General features: G+C 37.1%; 1 protein-coding gene across 1 annotated transcript in view; it reads left to right on the plus strand.

Annotated features, from left to right (window-relative positions):
* The first annotated feature begins 835 nt into the window (after positions 1–835).
* The window catches only part of LOC129463144 (ABC-type organic anion transporter ABCA8), a 97378-nt gene continuing 81444 nt past the window's right edge, over positions 836–16769 (plus strand). The window contains exons 1-3 of the mRNA XM_055243690.2: positions 836–1004; positions 14104–14204; positions 15180–15384. Of these exons, the coding sequence (XP_055099665.1) occupies positions 14109–14204; positions 15180–15384 (301 nt within the window). The 5' untranslated portion in view covers positions 836–1004; positions 14104–14108. The remainder of the gene's footprint in view (positions 1005–14103; positions 14205–15179; positions 15385–16769) is intronic.

The following is a 16769-nucleotide window of genomic DNA, read 5'->3' on the forward strand; positions in this document are numbered from 1 at the left end:
AAATAAAGATTAACATTATGTAATGATAAAAGGGTCAATTCACCAAAAGACATAACAATTCCAAATGTTGCAAAATACATCAGGCAAAACATGATAGTTTTAAAGGGAGAAAGTTAAAAGTCCCTAATTTTTGTTAAAATCTTCAACATTCCTCTCTTAGTAATCAACAGAACTAGGAGACAGAAAATTAGGAAAAATACAGAAAAAACTGAACAATATCATCAACCAACTAAATGTGATAGATATATAATATTCCACTCAACACCAAAAAAAATACAACTTTTCAAGTGCCTATGGAATATTTGCCAAGATAGATCATATCCTGGGTCATCAAATAAGCCTTAACAAATTTGACATGCAAAATATTTTTTCTGAGTATAATTGAATTAAACTAGAAATCAATAACCAAAAGATAAGAAAATCTTGAGACACTTGGAAATTAAGCACATTTCTGATTAATCCGTGGGTCAAATAAATTGGAAAATAGTCTGAACTGAGTGAAAATGAAGCTGGGAAGCAGAGGAATGAAAATTTTGATTATCTAGGTAAAGCTGTCAATTAAGCAGACTAGAGCTCTAGGTGGAGAGAAGAGCTTTTCTCTGATTAAGCTGTTTACTTTCTCATGGCTTAAAGACAGCACTTTAAATTTTGATATTAGCCACAATAATCTTGGACGTAAAAGAGAAATTGCTCCCTATAATATGATATAGCCAAGCAACCCAGTATAAACGCCACTGCTCCGCAGGAACTGGCCGAATACCAATGAGTAGACAAACAGTCCAAGCATGATCACGTGAATGTGATGTTTGGCAGGGCCTACAGAATTGAGATCATAACCTCCACTCTGAAAGCAGTCTTCACAGAAACTTTTCACAGAAGTCAAACAGTTAAAGCAAATTCTAGATACATGGTAGAGACCAGGAAAAAATGAATAATTTTCTTCTAAACAAGGAGCTCAGCGGATAAACCATACCTCTAGATTCCTTGCTTCAATTTTCCCAGAAGTAAGTTCATTGTATTTTTTCTGTTTTGTTTTGTGTTTTGTTTTTGTGTGTGTGTTTGTCTCAGAGGTTTTGTCTTTTCTTATTCCTATCACAAAATTATAAATAAACCTTTATAAACTGAATGACAATCATCTATGGAGAAATTATTTTGAAAAATATTGGCTATTTTGAAGATCTTATATCTGGTAATTAATATTAGATAGATAAAAATATTGAGTTAGAATGTTTTTTAAAAAATTATGCAACCATTACATTGTTTTAAACATAACTGAGTGTAGAAATAAGTTTAAATTGGCTAAAAAATTTTTGTGAAGATCTTAGAGTTTTAAGAATTGTGTTGGAAGACTGAGCTGTTTTTGAAGTTAAAGTTATCTACTTTGATTGCACAATAATATAAGGCCTTTTGGAGAAGTGCTCTTCTGACTTTAAGACTGTTTACCAAGAGCACTTACAGAAATATTTTTATTTTTCCTATCGCTCACTCTTAGGCTGTAAGAATTTGAGAAATGTAAGATTCTTTCTAGGATCTTTTACTCGTTGGATACAGTGAGTTGAACGAGAATGTGAAATATGTAGCTTCTCTTTATCACAATGTTATTTAAAATGTACATTGGTAAAAAGAATTTTCATGCTCCTATAGTGAATACATTTTGTTCGAATTTTACAACAGTATAAGAGGATAAAAATGAGTCATTACAATTTGAGACTATTTGCCATATGTATAATAAAGAATTCATGTTTTTGCTAGCCTTTATATAAACTGCAGAACATATAAAAATTGGAAAGAAACAAAGTTGGCAATAATACTTTACGATGGAAGATACAAGGGATTCGAGTCAGACTGGAGTTGGCATGCTACCTAAGACTGTAGCTGATTCCATAGTGAGGAGATCATCCTCTTGGCCAATGTCTATTAACTTCGCCAATGAATTATGCATTTCTGTAGAGATGCTGTGATGTATTTGGGCTTGTACACGAGGTGGAGTGTAGAAATTCCTCCTGTACAGAGCTTGCATTGGCTGCAGCTGCTTTAAGAACTCAGAAACTTTTGCCCTCTCTGTAGGCTAGCTCACTGTGAAAATATCCCATGGATTTTACCTAAAATTGCTGACAGAGAGTGGCATTATACTTCTATAGATAATTGTATCAGTAACCAGAGAGGAGAAGTACAGCAGTAGACTACCCTCTACCTCCTGGTAGGAGTAGTAGCACATCACAGTTTCAGCATGTTCAATCTTGAGCAAAGAACATGATGTGATTGTTTGTGGGTATGTCTGTACACGGAGGGTGATTTTAGGTAAAGAGAGCCTTGCACAGCTCTCTTAAAAGTATCCATGCTGAATTTTCTGCACCTTAACCTGGGCTGCTTTACTCTTGGAACTGTCTTTCCCTCTTCTCTTTCCAATGGCTTTCTGACCTCTTTACTTGGTCTGCTTCCTCTTAGGCTTGCCCCTCAGCCTCATTACATGGCCATGTGTAGGTTCTTCTTCTAGCAGTGTTCTCTGAGACTGCTGTGGCTAATGTGCCTTCTGTTGCAACTGACCCCTGGACCCCTTACTTGAGCTTTGGCTCTAGAAAGTAGCACCACCCTATGTGTGATCCTGTCCCATAAATGAGATGATGGATTCAGTTGGGGCTCATTCACTTCTCATCACTATGGACGAGTTCATAGAAACTGCATGGCCAACATGGCATGCATACAGAGGGAGATCTTGTCTCCTCAGAAGTCAGGCCTTATGAGCCAAATGATGGTCTTCAGGGTGGAGCTGCTGGCTTTGTGCTCAAAAGTCTGGACCCATTCTTCCAAGTCATGTCCTTTACATGCTTCCCAGAAAAATGATGATGGTACCTTCCAGAATCTCTTTACTTCTATAATTCAGCTTACGTACCCTGTTTTCTCCCACAGCAAAGACCATTTGAAAGCACTCTAGTCCTACAGTTTTCAGGAGTGGCTTAGCAAATCATATTTGTGTAGCAGTGGTTGACTGAAGTTATGGAAAGATGTGCTGCTCTTATTACGCACTGAATTATCTTCTTCTGGGAAGTATTTTATTTGCCTGCTGCAATAAACTGTATGTATAAATTCCCCTACAAAATCACCCCCCATATACAGACATACCCACAAACAATCACATCATGTTCTTTGCTCAAGATTGAACATGCTTAAACTGTGATGTGCTACTACTCCTACCAGGGGGTAGAGGGTAGTCTATTACTGTACTTCTCCTCTCTGGTTACTGATGCAATTATCTATAGAAGTATAATGCCACTCTCTGTCAGCAATTTTAGGTAAAATCCATGGGATATTTTCACAGTGAGCTAGCCTACAGAGAGGGCAAAAGTTTCTGGGTTCTTAAAGCAGCTGCAGCCAATGCAAGCCCTGTACAGGAGGAATTTCTACACTCCACCTCGTGCACAAGCCCAAATACATCACAGCGTCTCTACAGAAATGCAGAATTCATTGGCAAAGTTAATAGACATTTGATGGTAAAAAATGAATCTACTTTGTATGTTCTTTAAATTGAAAATTGAATCACATTTCTACACAATAACAGGCGGATCACAAGGTCAGGAGATCGAGACCATCCTGGCTAACATGGTGAAACCCCGTCTCTACAAAAAGTACAAAAAATTATCCAGGCATGGTGGCGGGCGCCTGTAGTCCCAGCTACTCGGGAGGCTGAGGCAGGAGAATGGAGTGAACCCGGGAAGTGGAGCTTGCAGTGAGCCGAGATCGCGCCACTGCACTCCAGCCTGGGCAATAGAGTGAGACTCCATCTCAAAAAAAAAAAATAAAAATAAATAAATAAATAACCAGGATAATTAGGTTGGAATTCAGCAGAGTATTAAAATATCTAGAAGGCATTTGTTTGTAAAAAGAGAATAGAGATAATAAATACTTTTGAGTTTTCATAAAATAAGTTATAGTTCCTTAGAAAAGTATTTAAGAGTAACCATAAAAGACATGTAACCACATTTTATATCTTTGGGACAGGAGAAGAAATGGAGAAGGGGAGGAAAACATTTTCAATTCAATAGAAGGTAAAGATGTAGACAAAACTAGAAGCAAAGGAAAAGTAGGTTTAACATGAGAATAAGATAGAATGAGAGATCATCCCAAACAAAAATTCACACATGGTTTAATGCATCTCTTAAAATATAGTTATCTATCAGTTTAGATTTCTAAACATAATGCATTGATGAGTTTTTTATACATTAACCAAATATTTAAAAATGCAGCAAAAAGTTAACAACAAAGAGATAGAAACAGATACTTTAGGCAAATATTAACCTATAGAAACCTAGTGTCTCCATGTTATTATCAGAAATAGAAGCAACCTATTACTGAAGCATAAAAAAGCAATGTTTTATGCACCTAGCTACCTAGACTTTAAATGAACATGCTGAAAACTAACAGATATAATAAGAAATTACGAAACCTATTATTAGAGTGGAAATATTTAATTGAACTCTATTATGAAATGATTGATCTAGTAAATATAACATTAGAAAGGATGCTGAAGATTTGAAGAACACAATGATAAAGATTGAATAGATATGTGCAAAACACTTCACCTAAATGGTGAGTTACAGGTATGTTAGGTGCATGTGGAACACTTTCAAATATTAAAATATGCTAAACCACCGAGGAAGTCTTAAGGAATTTTAAAGAAGCAGTATCTTACTGAGAAGTCATTTCTTTGATCACAATATAATTGTTAGAAATCAAAAATAAAAAGTCACTAAAAACAAAGAAACTTCAATATAGTGAATGCTAAAGAGGTAATCCTAAGTAACATATGTATGGTCTATTGTCACATTTATGTTACATAGCAAAAAGGAAATAAACCCAAATAATGACACGCAGCAATAAGCATTTGTAGTTGCAGCGTCTGCAGTGGTTCCTAAGAAACTGCTGATCTTGGATAGGCTTGATAGTATCTCTGGGAGGGGACTGGCTAGCACTCTCAACTGGATGACTGAGAGGACTCAGCTTGGTTTCATTCTGCGGTAGGCTAGGCCAGGTCTGCTCTCACAGCAATGGAAGAAACAAAAAAGCAAGCAGATACACTCAAGGTCTCGGGAGGCTGAGGTTCAGAACTGATGCGTCATCACACCTCCCTTCTTCTCTTGGCCCACGTACTAGCCTGCCTTGATGACAAAAACTCCAAAATTACCAGACAAAGGGTAGACACAGACAGAGGTGGATAATTGGGTCACTGATGCAATCACCCAACTCCAGAATCCATTTTCTCAGCCACTCTGCTAACATTAGTTCACTATTTCAGCCAAGAAGCCAAAGGAAAAAGCAGCAAAACAAACCCCCAAAAGAGTAGAAATAAAACCGTAAAAAGTAAGAAGATAAATTAATAAATTAGAAAACATAGTAAATAATCAAAATGATGAAACAGTAACACTGCTGTTTTGTTTAAAAGGCCATTAATACATTCAAAATTCTAGCAAGACTAATGAATAAAAATAAAAAGAAGCTTAAAAACAGAAGAAAAATACATCCATATATAATAGGTTTTTAAAAGTATTTTTAGTTATAGATATTTTAAATTCATGCTAATAAATCTAAATATAGTTTGAAGCCAGGTAGCATGATGCTTCCAGCTTTGTTCTTTTTGCTTAGGATTGTTTTGGCTATGCGGGCTCTTTTTTGGTTCCACATAAAATTTAAAGTAGTTTTTTTCTATTCTGCAAAGAAAGTCAATGGTAGCTTGATGGGAATAGCATTGAATTTATAAATTACTTTGGGCAGTATGGCCATTTTCATGATATTGATTCTTCCTAGCCATGAGGAAGGAAAGTTTTTCCATTTGTTTGTGTCCTTTCTTATTTCCTTGAGCAGTGGTTTGTGGTTCTCCTTGAAGAGGTCCTTCATGTCCCTTGTAAGTTGTATTCCTAGGTATTTTATTCTCTTTGTTTATTAAACCATGTATGTTTATTTCAAACAAACAATTTTGAATGGGAGTTCATTCATGATTTGGCTTTTTGCTTGTCTGTCGTTGGTGTATAGGAATACTTGTGATTTTTGCACATTGATTTTGTATCCTGAGACTGCTGAAGTTGCTTACCAGCTTAAGGAGTTTTGGGGCTGAGACAACGGGGTTTTCTAAATACAGAATCATGTCATCGGCAAACAGTGACAATTTGACTTCCTCTCTTCCTATTTGAATATGCTTTATTTCTTTCTCTTGCCTGATTGCACTGGCCAGAACTTCCAATACTATGTTGAATAGGAGTGGTGAGAGAGGGTGTCCTTGTCTTGTGCTGGTTTTCAAAGGGAATGCTTCCAGCTTTTACCCATTCAGTATGATATTGGCTATGGCTCTGTAGTAAAGAGCTCTTGTTATTTTGAGTTATGTTCCATCAATGCCTAGTTTATTGAGAGTTTTTAACATGAAGGGATGTTGAATTTTATGAAAGGCCTTTTCTGCATCTATTGAGATAATCATGTGGCTTTTGTCATTGGTTCTGTTTATGTGGTGGATTACATTAATCAATTTGCGTATATTGAAATAGCCTTGCATCCCAGGGATGAAGCGACTTGATCATGGCGGATAAGCTTTTTGATGTGCTGCTGGATTTGGTTTGCCAGTATTTTATTGAGGATTTTCACGTCCATATTAATCAGGGATGTTGGTCTGAAATTTTCGTTGTGTCTCTGCCAGGTTTTGTTGTGTCTCTGCCAGGTTTTGGTAGCAGGATGATGTTGGTCTCATAACATGAGTTAGAGAGGAGTCCCTCTTTTTCGATTGTTTGGAATTGTTTCAGAAGGAATGCTACCAGCTCCTCTTTGTACCACTGGTAGAATTCAGCTGTGAATCTGTCTGGTCCTGGGCTTTTTTTGATTGGTAAGCTATTAATTACTCCTTCAATCTCAGAACTTGTTATCGGCCTATTCAGGGATTTGACTTTTTCCTGGTTTAGTCTTAGGAGGGTGTATGTGTCATGGAATTTACCCATTTCTTCTAGATTTTCTAGTTTACCATGTTATCTGATTTCAAACTATACTACAAGGCTATAGTAACCAAAACACCATGATACTGGTACCAAAACAGATATATAGACCAATGAAACAGGACAGAGACCTCAGAAATTACACCACGCATCTACAACCATCTGATCTTTGACAAATCTGACAAAAACAAGCAATGTGGAAATGATTCTCTGTTAAATAAATGGTGCTGGGAAAGCTGGTTAGTCATATGCAGAAAACTGAAACAGGACCCCTTCCTTACACTTTATACAAAAATTAACTCAAAATCTTTTAAAGACTTAACTGTAAAACCCAAAACCAAAAAAACCCTAGAAAAAAACCTAGGCAGTACCATTCAGGACATAAGCATGGGCAAAGACTTCATGACTAAAATACCAAAAGCAACTGCAACAAAAGCCAAAATTGACAAATGGGATCTCATTAAACTAAAGAGCGCCTGCACAGCAAAATAAACTATCATCAGCGTGAACAGGCAACCTACAGAATGGGAGAAAATTTTTGCAATCTACCCATCTGACAAAGGGCTAATATCCAGAATCTACAAGGAAATTAAACAAATTTACAAGAAAAAAACAAATAATCCCATCAAAAAGTGGACACAAGATATGAACAGACACTTCTCAAAAGAAGACATTTATGTGGCCAACAAACAAATAAAAAAAACTCATCACCACTGATCACTAGAGAAATGCAAATCAAAACCACAATGAGATATCATTTCATGCCAGTCAGAATGGCGGTTATTAAAAAGTCAGGAAACAATAGATGCTGACAAGGCTGTGAAGAAATAGGAACACTTTTACACTGTTAGTGGGAGTGTAAATTAGTTCAACCATTGTGGAAGACAGTGTGGCGATTCCTCAGGATCTAGGATCAGAAATACAATTTGACCCAGCCATTCCATTACTGAGTACATACCCAAAGGAATATAAATCATTCTACTATAAAGACACATGCACACATAATGTTTATTGCAGCACTATTTACAATAGCAAAGACTTGGAACCAACCCAAATGCCCAACAATGTTAGACTGGCTAAAGAAAATGTGGTACATACACACCTTGGAATACTATGCAGCCATAAAAAAGAATGAGATCATGTCCTTTGCAGGGACATGGATGCAGCTGGAAGCCATCATTCTCAGCAAACTAACACAGGAACAGAAAACCAAACACCACATGTTCTTACTCATAAGTGGGAGTTGAACAATGAGAACACATGGACACATTGAGGGAAACAACGTACACCAGGGCCCGTTGAGGAGTAGAGGGCAAGGGGATGAAGAGCATTAGAACAAATACCTAATGCATGCGGGGCTTAAAATCTAGATGACGGGTTGACAGGTGCAGCAAACCACCATGGTTATATGTATACCTATGTAACAAACCTGCACATTCTGCACATGATCCCAGAACATAAAGTAAAATAAAAATAAATAAATAAATAATCTAAATATAATGAATACTTTTCAGTGAAAATTATCAAAATTGGATCAAGTTCAAACAGACAATTGAATAGGCCAGTCATATTTAATTAATTGAACCTTTGTTAACAGCAATGATAATCTAGCCCATCCTTATCCCAGAAACAACAGGCTCATCAGGTTTTATCAGCAAGTTTACTAGCCTTCTAAGATCAGATCTTCCATGTGTTACAAACTGCCTTGGAGAACAGAAAAAGAGAAAATGCTAGCCATAATAAAGCTAACAAAGCATTGAGGCTAAAAGCAGACAAGCACACTGTATAAACAATTAAATTACAGTACACTGTAATTTATGATTATAAACAATCCCAAGTAAAATATTGGCAAGTTCGATTAAGTAGTATTAAAAAATACCTTATGACAAATTATAGTATTTGCTGGAAAACAGGAGAGAAAACATCAAATTTACATGTTAGTAGATTATATTAGTTATAATCATAATCACAAAAGAATATAAGAAAATATCTCATGTCCATGTAGAAGAAAACTCAATACCATACACATTTTAATTATATCTGAGTGAGTTAATAAATTTAATGCAATAGTAATCAGATCTTTATTTATCATTAAACTTGCCAAAATGTTTCCAATATACATTTAGAAGAGTATAAGTAGCTAATATAAATTGAACTGTAGAATAAATCAAACAAAAATTACTTAATGGCTCAACTACAATAACTACAATACAATACAATTTATTTTCTTTCTTTCTCTTTGTCTCTCTCTCTCTCTCTCTTTCTTTTGATGGAGTCTCACTCTGTCGCCCAGGCTGGAGTGCAGTGGCGCCATCTCAGCTCACTGCAACCTCTGCCTCCCGGGTTCAAGCGATTCCCCTGCCTCAGCCTCCTGAGTGGCTGGGATTGCAGGTGCATGCCACCATGTCCAGCTAACTTTTTTGTATTTTTAGTAGGGACAGGGTTTCACCATCTTGCGCAGGCTGGTCTCAAACTCCTGAGCTCAGGTTATCCACCTGCCTCAGCCTCCCAAACTGCTGGGATTACAGGCATGAGCCAGCATGCCCGGCCAATACCATATAATTTCTTGCTCGCTAAACTAATATATCGGCTTCTATTCACTGTTTTTCTTCCCATGATAATCTAGGAAACTGAATTCCATCTGTCTTTTGGCCGACTGTCTTCTAAGACATCTACCTAGCAGAAGGGAAAAGAGGATACAGAGAGACTCACCTACTTCTTAATATTATGATTTAGAAATGGCACATTATTTCTTCTGCTTATATTCCATTGACTAGAAAGCAATCTTACGTCATTGTGAATGGAGTATAGCTCTGTGCTCAGAAAGAAAAAGTAATACATTTTGGTAGAAAGCGGCTGGGCGCAGTGGCTCACGCCTCTAATCCCAGCACTTTGGGAGGCCAAGGTGGGCAGATCATGAGGTCAGGAGTTCAAGACCAGCCTGGCCAATATGGTGAAACCTCATCTCTACTAAAAATACAAAAATTAGCTGGGCATGGTGGCAGGTGCCTGTAGTCCCTGCTACTCGGGAGGCTGAGGCAGGAGAATCGCTTGAACCTGGGAGGCAGAGGTTGCAGTGAGCCAAGATGTGCCACTGTACTCTAGCCTGGGCCACATAGTGAGACTCCATCTCAAAAATAAATAAATAAATAAATAAATAAATTAGTTTTGGTAAAAAGCTAGCAGTTTCTGTCACAAAAAGTAAGCTTTCAGAAGAGCCAAGACAATTTTGAAAAAAAAAATAAGATGAAGACCCTGTTCTAGCATTTATGAAGGCTTATTATGAAGTTCTAGTAACTGCTAGTAACTAGACTATATGCAAGAAATATACAAAGAGATAAATGGAAAAACAGAATACTTCAAAGTGCATATACACATAATATATATACATATGCAGATACACACACACATATACACACACACAAACACAAACACACACATATCTGCTATGTAAGAGAGAAGGAATAACAAATGAATACAGAAAGAAGGAACCAGAAAGTAGTTCATGTTGGAACAATTTACTGGAGAAATGAAGAAAGAAAAAACTCATCACCAACGACTTAGGTCACTCTCTTAGGTCTTACACAAAAATAAACTCAGATGTATGAAAGAGTACATCTTTCATGTGCTCTGACAAATACTTGAGATTGTTAGAAGAATATGAAGGAATGTGTATTTATGACTTCTGAAAAGGAAAGTGCTTTCTAAACAGGACACACACACCAAATACGCAATCACAAAGGAAAAGGTTGTTTAATTTGACTACAACAAAACTTAAACTTGAATACAATAAAAGAAAATTCTAGATTGACAAAATTAATAACTAGCAGCAAACAAATATCTGGAACACATAATGAACTCCTACAAACTGGTATGGCCAAAAAAAAATCAACTGAGTACAAAAAGCTGTTTCCAGAAGTCTAAATAGCCATTCAACATATAAGAAGATGCTCAAATTCTATGAAAAACAAGACAACACAAATTCTAATAATGAGATACCCTACACACTCCTTGTTTGTGCATAATTTGGCTCTGAGAAGCTGTAAATTGTTTTCTCTGTGCTCCTGTTCCACCCTCAACTTCCTAAGGCCTTGTGCACCCAAGCCATAAAGGAGACCCTCTCCATTCTCTTACCCTTCCCCCATCCATAGACTGCTATAGCTTTTTGCTCAGTGCAGTGCTTGAGATATGGGTAGGAGGAACTCAAGATTTCTTACTCCAGCCTCAGTATTAGATACTATAGATCTGGCCCTTGAGATGGGGCTTCCTCAATATGTTTTTCTCCGTACATACCAGCCAATTCCCACTTTGAATCTGTTGAGAGGTTCTGGATCTGTGAGAGCTTCCTCTCCCCCGCAGTGGTGAAAGCCTGTCTCTGCTTTGTATCCATGCTGGGTCACTGTTGCAAATCTCAGCTGCAACTTATCTTTGCTTGGGAATGGGAACTGGAAGTTTCCTGCTCCACCTGCAGTGGTAGCAGGCTGTTGCTTTTTACTAGGTGCAAGGCTTATCATAGAGCGATGTGGTTTCCTTCCTCTCCCTCCACAAAGTGGCTTTTTGCTTCTACCCATAACTTAGCAGCAGAAGTTCACTTGGAACAGGAGTAAAGGTTGGGGGAAGGGGTGGTTGGTGGTTTACAGATTGCCCCTCATTAGCTGCTGATTTTTGCTTTAACTCCTCCCCAGGATGCAACAACAGGTTGTTTTGTGGGGCTGACAGGGATTCCTGTCCTTCTACCAAGGCTTCTAGATTTGCCCTTATTCTGAGACATGGGTAGATTTTGTGGCCTGTGAGCTACTGAGGGTCTTTCAGGTCTCTTGTTTGCATATTATATATATATATCACTTTAAGTTCTGGGCTACATGTGCTGAACGTGCAGGTTTGTTACATAGATATACATGTGTCATGGTGGTTTGCTGCACCCATCAACCCATCACCTAGGTTTTAAGCCCCACATGCCTTAGGTATTTGTCCTAATGTTCTCCCTTCCCTTTCCTCTCACCCCCTGACAGGCCCCAGTGTGTGATGTTCCCCTCCCTGTGTCCATGTGTTCTCCTTGTTCAACTCCCACTTACAAGTGAGAACATGAGGTGTTTGGTTTCCTGTTTCTGTGTTATTTTGCTGAGGATGATGGCTTCCGGCTTCATCCATGTCCCTGCAAAGGACTTGATCTCATTCTTTTTTATGGCTGCATAGTATTCCATGGTGTATATATGCCACATTTTCTTTATACAGTCTACCATTGATGGGGATTTGGGTTGGTTCCAAGTCGTTGCTATTGTAATTTTTTTAAATGAATACTAGGTGAAGCCTATAAAAAAATAGTTGACAAATAAGTGCTGGGGTCCCGGTAATTGTAAACAAACACACAAGCTGTGGGTACCAGGACTAGCATCCACACTCAGCCATTAAACATTTGACATTTCAGCTGCTTTCTCCTACCTGCTTTTATAGTAGCCATGTCTTTCTCTAATACTCTACCAATTCTGAAACTGTTCATGGGTCCCTTTTATCCCTGGAGAAGGCTTTTATCCTTTCAACTTTAGTTTACCCAGTTACCTGTGATCTCAGCAATTTGGTAGACCTAAGAAAAGTTATGATTTCATAGATTATCTGACTTTGTTTCATTATTAGGAAAGTAGCAATATTCTCTTGAGAATTTATGCATTGTAAGTTAAAGAAAAATCCAGAAAATCTTATAGAGAATGGCAATATCATTATAGACAACAATGTGGAAAAGATGAATTTTGAAATACTTATCATAGTACAAATTGCTACGATGATTTTAGAAAAAAGTATAGCTATACACATACACAGAGATTATACATATGCAAATATGTGTGTGTATTTTTCCTGATGACTCTGCATAATAAACATAAATAAATTCTTAAAGATGGAAACAATAAATAAATGCCATTTTAAAATGACATTTGATTAAAATGACATTTTAAAAAGACAATGTAAAGCTCTCTTCCAGGCCAAACTATGGTGATTATCCTATATTAAGATTTTAATTCTTCAAAGAAAGATAGTGGAAAGTACAATTTCTTTCACTAGGGAAAGAAGATTTTCTTTCATCCCACAACAAATTAGTAAAGACAGCAATTATTTCTGCCAGAAATAACAAAGATCCCATTAAATTGTCTTAGATAGATCAATTCCTAAAACAGATTATTTATTCAGGTTCTTAAGCTAAATATTATAGAGCCATTAAATTGGGTGTTCAAGGATGTATTTATTGAAATTAAGAGTGGTGTATGTGTAGGTGTTGGTCTGGGTGCAATCTGGGGACAGAAACTACATAGTAATTAAATGAAGTAAGTTTAATATACAGAACTATTGAACAGTGACAGGAGAATAACTATAAAAATGAACTGAGAGCTCAAGAGGGCTTCCTAGGGCTGAGGGAGAATATCCAAAGAAGAATAAACATGAGGAGATAAGGTATTGACCATTGGATAAGAAGTGGTTGAAACCCACTTAATGGCAGAGAAGCCTGAATGGCAAACTGTGGACACCAGTCCTGGAGTGCACTCCTTTTGCAATGGGACGGCCAAAGGAAACAGAGCTTTGAGGAAAGGGCTGTAGCTATCTGGGGCTCCCGGATATACTACTGCCACCCAAGTCAAGAGCTAGAGGAAACACACAGTGAATCCTGCACACTCTAGATACTTTGCATTGGAGAAAACAATTTACTCAGTGGGGAAAAATACATTCTATAGCAACTCGGCAAATGAACTAATCTGATACCTGGATGGCATCAGATGCCTGCAGTGTGTCTACTATCCTCTCTGCTGAAACAGCATAACATCATGCCAGCTGGCAAAGGAAAGCACTTAAAAGATTCAGATCCATTTTTATAGAGCAGGCTATGCAGAGCGAATTTAGGGCTGAGAGACAGTAAACTGATAACTGGCACAGGGCATCACAAATAAATGATGAAACAGAGTCTGCAAGTGGGGAAGGAAGGAGAGCATGGGAATAATACAATGCTGACTTGGGAACACTCAGACTCTTTGCACTCATTTGGAACATTGGAGTATTAGGCTACGCCTTTTTGTTGTTTGCAGGATATTTCTTCTTATTGAGAACTTCATATTAATTTTATCTTCTTTCTTTTTCATTAAACAAGACAAGATGAGGAAGAGAAAGATCAGTGTGTGTCAACAAACTTGGGCCTTATTATGCAAGAACTTTCTTAAAAAATGGAGAACGAAAAGAGAGTCCTTAACGGTATGACTCAGTATCCGTGTTATTCTCTATTTATGATGGGAAAATACGTGTTGCCTGGGAGGTATCTATGCCATGTGTATCTCCCCCGCCACATACACCAAAAACACTAAAATACAGCACCTTCATACAATAGAAAACACTATTCTTCAGGCCGTGAATCTGTTTGAAGACATTTCAATTGACACGGGCTCATAAATTGAGGTCTGAAACCACTGAATCTGGTAGCAATTGAGAAACCAATACATGTTTTAAAAGCCAATGGTCACATTTGTTACTAGTGTCCCCAGTCATGGAGACTAGGGTTAAGATACTGACATTCCAAAGATATGGTAAACAAACCAACCCACCACAATGGGTAGCTGGCATTTTCTCTTTGGGATCTTTTTCTCTTCTTGAAACAATTAGTTTTCTTCAAAAAAGTGGAAAAGTTGAAATTGTGTTAAATTCCATGAAGAAAATTAGCATTAGCTCTTATAATCTTACCATATAAAAAATCTTGATTAAACTTTGCTATACTTTAAAAATCAGATAGATACAGCTAGGTAGCATTTTTAACTAAATTGGAATTCCACTATACATACATTGTAAAGTTTTTTCCCCTAAGATCATGCATTTTGGAAATAAAGTGATTTCTTATTGGGAGTTCGCATGTGATCAGGATTTATAACTAATTAAGATACTATCCCTCTGATACTATCTTATTATTAGAATTATCAGAATGCCCTTACAAACTGGCATACTGTTGAGTTTGAAATTCCAGAATCTTGGCATGTAACCAGTATATCATTACTAAGCTAGCGATGCCTTGGAACTATCTCTTAAAACACAGAGACTTTCAGCAGACTTTAAACAGTTTATACAATGGGATATATCGAAGTTAGAAAAGTAAAAAAGAAACAAACTTTACGACAAAAGGATTGTGGATGACTAATTTTAAATAAGACTTTTCTTTATCCGTTTTCCTGTATTATATAGGAATGGCTGAACTCATTGCTCCTACTACTTTGTTTGTATATATATCCTCATAGTCATCAAGTAAATGATTTTTCTTCACTGCTTACCATGGACCTGGGACGGGTAGATACATTTAATGAATCCAGATTTTCTGTTGCTTACACACCTGTCAACAACACAACCCAACAGATAATGAATAAAGTAGCCTCTACTCCCTTCCTGGCAGGTAAGTTTTCTAGTTACTTAAGAAGAATGTCTGGTGTGAATATTTGGTTTATTTGACTGCAGATTTATGCATTAATTTGTATTTCAGTTTGATAAATCTTAATTGTCAAACTTTCTGGAGTACATGAATTGGGAATGTATCTTCCCTTTATTGGAAGTAACATCTCACCACTCAGTATCTAAGTTAAAACTAAATGTATTGCTTGCCAAACAAGGGTTTACCATTTGGGGTGCACAGTCTCTCAAAAAGAAACTTGTTGATCCAGTATAGGATTTGAGGAAGCATGAAATTATAGAGACTGGTGCACATTTAGAGCAGTAGTGTTTAAGGATATGTTGACATGTGACTCTGAAAGCACTGTCACTAAAATGAAACTGTTGCTGTAGTGTTTTCTTGTTCTTCAAAGAACAACCAGTCTCTTCCCTTCTTAAATTTAATTATGGGAATTTTAACCTTACTTTTAACACCAAAAACATGTCCTTGCTCTATCTGAATATTCCTTTGAGTATTCTGTATGTCAGATTTTCATCTTCAGCATTAAGGTACTTAACGAGTTAAGGTTAAGTAGTTGTTAAGTCGAGTTAAGGTTAAGGTTACTTAACGAGTACCTTAAAGCTGAAGGGTAAGGATCATTTTTGTAACAATCATTTTTATAACAATGTTCTGAAATTAGAGGAGATGCAGCCTGGTACAAAGGCAAGAGAACTGGACTTAGAGTCAGAGGACATTTGATTAAAAGTAGTTCTGAGAGTCCACTCAGAACTGCTGTAACATATGTGTCTGGAGTGCATTTTGAAAGGCATCAGCTTCTCTTAGCCTTATTATTAGCATACGCAAAATAAGCTTAACAATTTGTGCAACAATAAACTCCTACAGTTAGAAGAAATAAGACCTTGTGTTCAATAGATCAGTAGCGTGACTAGTTAACAATAATCTATAAAAAATAATACTATATTTTCCATAAATATTTCAGTTGAGAGTAAAAGGCCCAACTCAATCTGTCTTAAGAAAAAGAGTCCTTTGTCTAGCTTAAAGGAGCAGAGTATTAATGCAAGGCAGGATAGAGGTTTATCAACAGAAGTATGTCTCTGCCCCACAGATCTACAGCTTTGTGTGCTGGCTTCATTCACAGGTTGGTTCTCCCAGAGGCAGAGTTGGTCTGCAGACTCTCCAGATTTAAGCCCTCCCAGATTAGCAACTCCAGTGAAAAGATTACAGATCATTTCTGATAGTTCACAATAACTTCAAGGATTTTATCCACAGGAACAAATAGGTGACTTTGGGTTAGTGTTGATCTTGGTTCACCAAGAACTAACCTCTTTGGATGGGGATATGCAGTATTTTCATTGCCCACTTATTGAGTTCCCAGGTCATGAACCACATCA

Source organism: Symphalangus syndactylus, chromosome 14, assembly GCF_028878055.3.
Source record: "Symphalangus syndactylus isolate Jambi chromosome 14, NHGRI_mSymSyn1-v2.1_pri, whole genome shotgun sequence".
Taxonomy (NCBI): Eukaryota; Metazoa; Chordata; class Mammalia; order Primates; family Hylobatidae; genus Symphalangus; species Symphalangus syndactylus.